The following is a 9,717-nucleotide window of genomic DNA, read 5'->3' on the forward strand; positions in this document are numbered from 1 at the left end:
TGCCCCCCCCCAGGGCCCCGAGCCTGGCCAAAGGGGACGACCTCCAGCCAAAAGCTGGCTCAGCTGTGGGAGGGAGCATCACACCTCAAACCTGCTGGGCACCTCGCCTTCCTGCCACTCTGCTTTGCTTAGTTGAGCCTTGCAGGCAGCTGAAGCTGGCCTCCATGAAATCATCCCGGGACACTTCTCCATCCCTTAGAGGACTGTACCTTCCTTAGGAGAGGGACTGTTGAGCTCCCCTCAAAGCCCATGGGGCTGCAGTAGGTGTGTGCCCAGACATCCCACAGCAGCCAGAGCCCCTGCCAGCTTGGCAGAGGGCAGCTGAGTACATAGCAGCTATTTGGCTTGCAAGGAGGAAAGAAGTAAGGGGCTTGTGGCTTATTTGTGATTTCTGCCCTCTGCCTTGGCCCTGGTTGGGCCTTTGGTCCTTGCAGTAGGCATTTGCTTCACCATCGGTCTCCTGGGCTGCTGCCCCATGCCCACTCTTTGGCTGTGAACTGATGGCCCTTGGTGCTGCAGTGCTGGCATGGGGAGGCCCCTGCAGAACAGAGCTGCCCAGAGGGGTGGGAGGCCAAAGCCAAGCCTAAACAAGCTATAACACAACCCAGAGCTGGAGACAGGCGCTAGGGTGATTCACTAAGGCCCCAGCCCCAAAAGCCTCCCTCATGGGAAGCGCAGGCCTGTGCCGTCAGCAGAAGAGCTCTGTGCCACCCCAGGCTGCATCCCCATGCCTCCTGGGGGCTGCCACCGCCATGCCAAGGCTAAGCAGCTTGATAGCTAGCAGCCCCAGCCCCCTGGGAACCCACATGAAAAGCCCAGCACCTGGGGTGCACCTGAGCCTGCCCAGCCAGCACCCACAGCACTCGGCACAAGCCTGCTGGTTCTTGCTCTCCAGGGATAGGGAATCTGCATTTCGACTGATGGCACGGTAGCCCTTCATCACGAGGTGGTGGCTGGGTGCCAGCCCGCAGCCCGAGGGACGGGGTCCTTCCCGGCAGGGCTGGGGGAATGAGTGAAATGCAAGTGCTTACCCTTGTCACCCCAGGGTAAGTGCTCAAGCGGCCAGGCCACTTAGACAAGTCCTTCAGCCGCTCCGTTACACGAGCCCTGTCATCACCATCCCAAGCGAGAGGTGCGAGCTGGCGGTTGCAAGAGGAGAGAGGCTGTTCTCAGCTGCCTGTGGCGGCGGGCTGCTGGGGCACTTATCTCAGAGCAGGGTGAAACCCCTTGGCCACACCCTCCCTCTGCCAGATTGCCTCCTGGCTGCCTGGGGAGGTGCTTCTGCCCTCGTCCACAGTGTTATCCAGTGATAAAGCAGGGAAAAAAAACCCTGAGATCATCGGTCATATGTAATGAACTTCTGGATTGCATCTGCCTTGCCTGCCCTGGCTCTGCTAGCCAGCCCTGCATGCTAGCTGGGACGTGCTAGCTGCACACCCTGGCTTGGAGGCGAGCAGGAGGAGCTCGCCACCCTCCAGAACCTCATTCTCACTCCTGAGCACAAGGAATTTCACGCACTGTGCAGTCGGTAACCGGATGCTGTGCCTGGCCTCCCAGGAGACCCCATGTGTCCCTGGGAAATCAAGGGCTGTGTCCACTGGCAGAAGTAAAGAGCTGACGTTTGTAGCGCTGCCTTCCTCTGCCCATCCCGCAGTGCTCAGCACGCTACATGCGGGACCAATGGGAATCGTGCTGCTTTCTACTGAAATGCAGCCGTGTCTGGCCTGAAGAGAAACAGCTGTGGGGTAGAAGAGCACTCCAGCCCTGCAAACCAATTTAGGCAAGCAGACAAGAAAAATCTTGCAGCTAGTTGAAACTGGAAGTAAATGTACAGAGAAAAATGGACTTATACAAGGATGCTGGTCTGACTGCTTCGACTGTTTGCAACAACTGCTTGTAAAGGTTAGAGCAGAGGGCAAGCGAGGCTGCCTGGGACCTGGGAGTCTTCCTGGTATAAGAGGATAATCAGATGCCTCCACACGCCAGTTATTCTTGATGCTAATGCAGGTTCTGAGGGTGGTGAGCTGATAAATGCCTGCAGACAGAAGTCACAGGATTAGCTAGACTGGAGAATGAGAGCCTAAGCTTCAGGGGGATCTTTGATGGCCATCAAGGCGTGAGCTGTGATTGTTCGCTCTAAGCGATGGTGCTCCTTTTTGCAAATGCTTCTGAGCTCTGCTGGGCCTTTGGTTTAACCCTGACTCAAAGAGTAGCATTCAGAGAATCATTCACTCCTTCAGTATGGAGTTTGGCTCTGCTGGACCCCCAGGTTAGTTCGGGGGAGCTAGTTCATGAGAGCTGGCATCTATGTGGGTGGAGGCGGTGAGACTGCAGCACGGCTGTTTGACTCTTCTGTTCCTCTCAAGATGGTGGGAGCACCTTTTTGCTCCAGATCACCAGGCTTTGTGCAGTCTCAGTGCCTGCTTAGCCAAGCAGGCAGCAAGAGCTGCCTCTCCTGTATCACCTCATGCTTTTTGGTACTGAACATCCTGGTCACCTCCGGATCCCCATCTTGCCAGAAAGAGCCCATACTATGGGAAAGCTTGCTCCCACTCAGACTAAAGAACCTGCATCCCCTGCCAAGTCCCCTGAAGAAAGTAGTTTTTGTAATAGCTTTGTTTAGGGTGATGGTGAGGCTTACCTGCCTGCTGCCCCACTAGCTCAAGGACAAGAGGCCTCTCTGTGAACACTGCAGCTCAGGACACCAGCCCAAATAAAGGAGCTGACACTAGTGTCGGACATGGATGTCCCTCCCCATCCTGTCCCTGTGCCTCAGCGTACTGGAGAGGCATGCCAGCCTGCAGCATGGGCCCTGGGTAGGGCTCGGCTGCCTGCAGGCTGCGGTGGGGCTGCTGGTGACCTCAGGCACAGCAAGGGACAACAAATTTGCAGGGCTCATGTTTTCATTCCCCAGAGAGCAGGGGATTGTTTGCAGCTCACCCACCCCTCGCCCAGCCCCAAGGCATCCCCCATTACCTGTACACGAGCCTCAGTGAGGTCTGTCCTCATGGCTAGCTGCTCCCTGGCATAGACGTCTGGGTAGTGGGTCTTCTGGAAGACCTTCTCCAGCTCCTCCAGCTGGTAACTAGTGAAGGTGGTGCGGTTCCTCCGCTTTTTGCCCTTGTTGCTCTCCGAGTCAGCCTTGTCCATGGGGCTGGGGAGGTCCGTGCTGGCCCTGTCCTGGGGCACTTTCACCCCGGCCTCCTTCACGCTGAGGTAGCTGCTGTCCATTCCCGAAGGGTCGGAGCTTGCCTGCAAATCAGCCTCTCCCAAACTGCTCTCCTTACCTATTTGGGTGGGAGGGAGAGGAGGGCAGGTTTGAGCCGGGGCAAGGGAGGAGAGAGAGAAGGAAACAGATGTAAATCTTTTGACCAATTAATTGGTTCAACCAATTAAAGCTAGCCATGGCAGTTGGTCAGCAGTCCCCAAATGCAGGCAGAGAGGCTAACACCACCCTGGGCAGAAGCAGAGGAGGGAGGTGAGGCAGAGGGCTGCCCTGGGTGTGCACACGAAAGCTGCCGGCCTCGGCCTCAGAGGGTGCTGGAGCTCAGCTCGGGGGTGGCATGGGTGCCTGGCTGGGCTGTATTCAAGGGAGGAGGTGGCTGTTATGCCAGGGGGGCTGATCGCAGTCCACAGATGCCAGCACAGCCAGGGAAGGGGAGGTTGGGTGAGCTCTGCCAGCTCCTCTCGGTCCCCTTCCACGAGCCCAGCACACTCACGTGCACGCACCCCAGCGAGACCCTCCTTCACCCTCCCACCACCCACAGTGGGACTGAACCCCACGGAGCACTACATTCCTTGGTCCTGGCCACAGGAGAGATCTCTGAGGACAGAGGGACCCAAACGCAGGCCTCAGAGGATGGTCCCCAGTCACCAGCCCATCTGTGCGCCCCTACTGAATAACACATGGTAGAAAACCAGGGGTACACAGCAGCCACGCGTGGTGCTCAGTGGGATCTGTTTTCTGCTCGTGCATCCCCTGGCAACAGCGGTGTGTCAGCAGAGATGTTCCTGACTGACACCCCCACAGTCACCCCCACAGCCTTCTGCGAGGACTTGCACTGCTTTTGGCAAAGAGGTTATGAACGGCGCTTAGTGCCACAGAAAAGGCTGGTGTGAGACACCTACAGAAACGCCCCAGCCTGTGTGCAGGGCAGAGAGAAATGAGAGGAGTCTGACAGCAGCCCGGGAGGCTGTTCCTGCCTGACTGCCCTGAGCAATTAATAACTAACGGGCCATGACATATGAGAGCAGTATGGCAAATCAGGACATGGATGTTTCAACCACTGCAGTGAGCTGGTTCCTCTCTAAGGCTTAGCAGCTACGAGTGAAACCAGGTGTACATACCCTCAGGCACAGGCAAAGGGTGCTGTGATGGAGCATCCTCTCCTGCCCACCTCCTGCCTCCAGCAACAGTGGTGTCCCCATCATTAGCAAGATCACTGCCATGCCAGCAGGATCCTGGTGGGGACCCAGTGGCACGTATTGCCTCTGATGACAAGTGGCCACAGCTCTCCCTTGCCTGCTGCCACTGCTCTGCGCAGCGGGCTGTCCCCAGACCAGAAAAAGAGGGATTTGTGTGAGCGACTGGCCGGCCTGGCATGTGCTGTGCAGCCCGGTGTCACACCTGCCCACGTTTCTGCCTGGGATATTTGGACAAAAACCATGGTAGCCCTACTGCAGGGTTTAACCTTGAGCCGTTACACTTAGCTCCTAAAGGTCTGGGAAGGAAAGGGTGCAGCAGTACTTCCTATCCGCGCTCTCCTTACCAAGCCAAGATCATGCCAACTGGCTAATCTTTTTTTTTTTAAATTTCACATTAGCCGATTTTTAAACTTTCTCAGTCCTGGATCAGTCTTTCTGGGAAACAGCTCCACCATCTAGTGATATCCCCACCGGGAGATTTCCCTCAGCAGTGTGATATCCAGGGTCATTAATGCCGGATCAGGCATCATCTTAGCCCATGTCTTTGGAAATCCCCGTTTTTTCTAGCATTCGTCCCATGTTACAACATCCTACCACCTAATTCACTGTGTATTTATAGTTTAGCCCTTCTGTGAACAGCTCTGTCACAGCTTGACAGCCAAAAGCCTGTGAGTGGGCTTGTGAGAAGGTGTGCGTATCCTTGCCCTTTTCTCACCCTAGCAGCTGAAAGACTGCATTGAGGTGATTGGGATGAAAACAGGAGGATGAAATGTAGCTGTCGCCCTTGGGCACAAGGGCAAGGAAGGCCCAGGTTTAAGCTTGGGAGGATGAGCTGTGAAAGGGATTTGAGAAAAAAATTGCCCAGTTAGTACAGAAGAGTCGAGGGCAGGACTGGGATGAAGGCACCGGAGACAGAGGTGCTATCTGCCACTACCACCCTACTGTATTTTCAGATTTATTGCATTCTCTAATACTGTTCCCTCAGGCCTTTGAGGCGCTCCATGTAAAGCTCAGCAAAGCCTAATGTCGTTGATCTCAGCTCTCTTCGCTTTGATCCTTAGGAACATTTTGTCAAGATTTATACTCCCTGGGTGCCGGGGACAGTGTCCAAGCCAGTGACTGCCCTCCTGCCTCCTCTTTGCACCTGCACTCTCCGACGGGCTGAGCTGCTCTGCTGCTCCTTGGGGCTGCAGGTGGACAGGCCCGTCCAAAATGCGCTTGGACAGTGCCCTGCCCCACAGCCTGGGTAAATCATATGCTACAGCCATGATATTTATTATTTTCAAAACTAATGATAATAAAGCAGTTCCAGAAACTCTGCAGCAACTGACTACCACCTATGAGAGTCAGTAGAGATGGAGTAATAAATAAATAGAAATATTCCAGGAAATTTTTCCTCCTTTCTTTCTTTTTTTTTATTATCTATGATGTCAGGAAGCTCAGTACATTTTCCCCCGTGCCTTTATGCTGGCTGCCTCCCTAACTCCCAGGTCCCCTGTGACTCTAGTAGCAGCAAACACAAGACCTGAGGCCTTTCCTTGGGAACTCCTCTACCGTTTCTTATCTGCTCGAGTGGCTCATCTAGCTGGGGAAGGGTCTGCACAAACACACACACACACAGAGAAAAGTTCTGGGTCTGATGTAATTTCGTTGACTGCATAGTTCCAACTGCAGCTGGGAGCTGGGCCCAGGGCTTTCAGCAGTGCTAGTTATCTCCGCCACAAGCCATCAGCCCCAAGGAGCAAGAGACCGTCCCCGTGGCGCACGTGGCAGGTGTCCCCATGCCTGCCTGCCCGCCACCAGCCCAGAGCCCTCCTTGCCTGCTCAGCCACGCTGCTTTCATGCTCCCGCGCTGCAACAGACATGGGCTCCTTTACCTCCAGCCCCTGTGGGCACTGGCAGAGATGAGCTGTCTCCGTGAGAGGGGCAGCGAGAGTGGGATGGAGGGCAGGAGGCAGGGAGCACGGGTGGCGGCATAGGGAGGGGATGGCGTGCATCCACCCTCGGCTGGGCATCCAGAGGAGTAACTCTCCTTCCCTAGGAACAGGCTCCCTGACCTCAAAACAGTCATGCTAACTGCTGAAGTGAAACAAATTGCATACATCTGCATATGGATATGCCCAGACTTCCTGTAACTGGAGATGGCCTCAAAGTTTCAGTGCAAAGTTTGGGGTGTCTGTTTCTAATCAAACCTAGAGAGACCTTGAGTTACATATTGTGAAGATCTCCATGACAAGGAGGTAACGTGAGTATCATTGCACCCTTGCAAGCCCAACAGGACCACTTGGTGCCTCCTTCACTGCCTACAACTCCGTCCTTGCCCTCATAGCAGTAGAAGGAGGGTATTTTCTGGCTTCCCATGCTGATACCCTGCCCTCCCAGTGCCTTGGCTGCCTGCTAGACCATCAGCACTTCCGAGACCTTCCCGGAGTCACCATGTATCAGCTGCCAATCAGCAGGGACAGCCCAGGACAGCTGGGCATGTGGGCCCCCATCATCACGCTACTCCTTTTTGGGCATGAAAGCTGCCTGCATTCCCAGTTCACCTGGAGGGGAAATGCCTTTCCGATCTCACTGTGTCTCTTCTGGGAACCCCATGGAGGAGGAATGGGGTGCAGGAAACAGACCATGCTGCATGCGTGGCCACACAGTGAGCCCCTGAGATGTCCAGGCAGCACACTGATCTGCGCACACCCTTGCTGGAGGGAACAGGCATTTTAACCACACTGTCACAACATTTGGATTCACAACTCGTATCTGTTTTTTTCCTGAAGATTTCCTAAAATCTTCTCTATGTACAATCTTAATCATGAAATTTAATTTAGTGCAATGTCAGCTTGGTGCATCCACATGGCAAGGGAGAGTGGGATGTTTCAAATACACAACTTCGGGCTCAGCTTGAAACGATAAGTCTCCTTTGCACAGCACATACATGACAAGCCGCAACTCCTTTGTTATAGACTCCTTCACATAGATCCTGTGATTGCAGCCCCACAGCCTAAGAGGTTGGAAGACAGCTACACAGCCAGCAAAACCCAGGGTTGCAGGCAGCACAGGGCTTTCCCCCAGGCTCCAGGCAAAGAAGCCTGCAGGGTCCTGGTGTTGCTAATGTACTGCTCTGGCAGCGTCTCATCCAAGCCGTTACGGTCTCAGTGAGGAGCCCCATGCTATCCCAGCCCCGGGGGGGGCTCTGAGAGTAGCCCAGGACACAGCAGCTCACAGAGGCTGCCTGCTGGCAGCCAACCCATGTCCAAAGCATGTGGCACGGGAGGCATGTGACTGCACCAGGTGGCCTCTCTGCTCCTACACTAAGTGGCGTAGGGGCCTTCTGCCTTCCCACCCAGGCATGGGCACAGGGGTTTTCTCCCCTGCCCATTCCCAGATCCCTATGGCCTCCTGCACTGGCCATTTTATCCTGCCTCTCCCTGCCTGCACAGCCATGGTCTAACTTCTACTTTTCATAGCAATGATGCTTTTTTAAATAAAAAAACAAAACCTCTAGTGCAGATGTTTAAGAAGGCTTTTTAAATCCAGTTCTGGCTCTTAATGTCATTCTCTCAACTCTTGCTTAAATACCAGTGCTAAAATTTTGCCTAGATAGGGTTTAGGGAGGGTATTCTACACTTCTTACCAAGAAAGATTTGCACCACAGCCCAGCCAGCACACCTCCAGGACTTGGCTGGCTGTAGTAACCTTATCCAGTCCTTGTGATCTTGCCTTAACACATGCTGAAGTCATTACACTTGTTCCCAAGTTGTCTGTTGCAGCCTTCTGCCTCCTGTCTGTCATTGCAGCCTAGAAGTCAGCAAAGGGCTATAATTTAAAAAATATCCACATCTTGGGTTATATAGGATAAAACAGAGTGGCTGGATTTTAGACATACAAAGGCCTAATCTTTAGGTTTATTCCCGTTCAGGGAGTGAGCTCTCTTGCAGTCTGCAGGTGTAGAGAAGGGTTTAAAGATGGAGAGAAGACCCAGAATTTCGTGACTGAATCTGGCATCGCTGATTTTATTAGCAATGATCAGATACTTAATCATGCCTTCACTCTTGGGTCCAACTGAAGTGTAAAACTGGGCAGTACTCATCTCAACTGCAGGTGGTAGAAGTCTACATAAGACACAAGCCATTGGCATCATTCTGGAAGATGCAGTTACTCTTGCTGCTAAGCAGAAACTGGTTGGAGCATCTCCATTTCAACTCTGGATGAGGATGAACATATCTCCTTGTGTCCAGCCTACCAGCAGTTCCCTCGGGTTTGCATAAAGCAGAGCTGCTTCCTGTATGAAAGCACGTCTGTCCGTTTATCCCAGCCAGGGAGCTGATTTGGTTCATCCTGCAGAACCTGAAGGAAAGCTGGAATATGCTCCAGGCAGCTCCTCTGCTCACAGCATGGCACGCACCGACTTTCCGCTGTGCTGAGGAGACCACTGCATGAATGTGCTCCTCTGCATGGACACCGTCCACCTCTGCTGAGCCCGACCAAAGCTGCTGGCGCTGCTGCTCTGCTGCCTGCAGCCTCCTGAGGCTCTACAGCAAAGGAGGGACATAGTGAAACCCGTATACTAAAAATAGCTGTGAAATAACTGGCCACCTTGGGGAGCTAATTACAGACAGAGCAAATTCCTACAGAAAAGCCTATTCATAGAAGGATGAAAGGCAGAGAGGAGTGTTTCTTTCTACTGTGCTCCTCCTGACCACACCTCGGGCCCCTCTCTTCAAGAAGAGACTTATTTTTCTGAGCAGAGCATATAGTAGGAGCAACACAAAGGCCTGGAGCAGAAAAATCTCAAAAACTCCTTCTGTTCCTGAAAGGCAGTCTGAGGACAATGCCAAAGGTGCCACACAGCACTGGTGGGTCCACAGGCTTTTGGTGGCCCTGCAGCCAGTGTATAACAAGTCACTGGCTCTGTCTCCACTCGCATGGCCTCGGAGATGCTTCCCTGGGAGTCAAAACCACCTCAGCCCTGGCTGCACTTAGACCCTCTTGTGCCTGGCTGGTTACGTTCCCTTCAAAAAAATCACTGTGTGGGTTTGGGGACAGACAGCTTGATAAACATTAACTCCAGTGCTGCTGAGAAGCTAACGTCACAGCAAGCCTGGGGAACGTGTGCGTGTGTGTCTGCGTGTGTGTTATTTGTTTGTGGAAGTTGCTGTTCCTCTTGCTTTTTTTCTGCACTAGCTTTTTTCCCCCATACAAACATCTGCTTTCGAGGGTACGTATTGCTTTATTGTCTGATTAGCTGAATTCACACACCCTGTGGCTACTTGGGGAGAGCTCAGCACCATCTGT

The 9,717-nt window shown here is 53.6% G+C and overlaps 1 protein-coding gene across 1 annotated transcript in view; it reads right to left on the reverse strand.

Moving 5' to 3' along the window:
* The window catches only part of ALX4 (ALX homeobox 4), a 17,065-nt gene extending 7,716 nt beyond the window's left edge, over positions 1-9,349 (reverse strand). Inside the window, exons 1-3 of the mRNA XM_009329738.1 lie at positions 9,329-9,349; positions 8,828-8,954; positions 2,977-3,287 (exon numbers count right to left, since the gene is read on the reverse strand). Coding sequence (XP_009328013.1) covers positions 2,977-3,287; positions 8,828-8,954; positions 9,329-9,349 — 459 coding nt within the window. The remainder of the gene's footprint in view (positions 1-2,976; positions 3,288-8,827; positions 8,955-9,328) is intronic.
* Between the last annotated feature and the right edge of the window lie 368 nt (positions 9,350-9,717).

This window comes from Pygoscelis adeliae, unplaced genomic scaffold, assembly GCF_000699105.1.
Source record: "Pygoscelis adeliae isolate BGI_AS28 unplaced genomic scaffold, ASM69910v1 Scaffold117, whole genome shotgun sequence".
NCBI lineage: Eukaryota > Metazoa > Chordata > Aves > Sphenisciformes > Spheniscidae > Pygoscelis > Pygoscelis adeliae.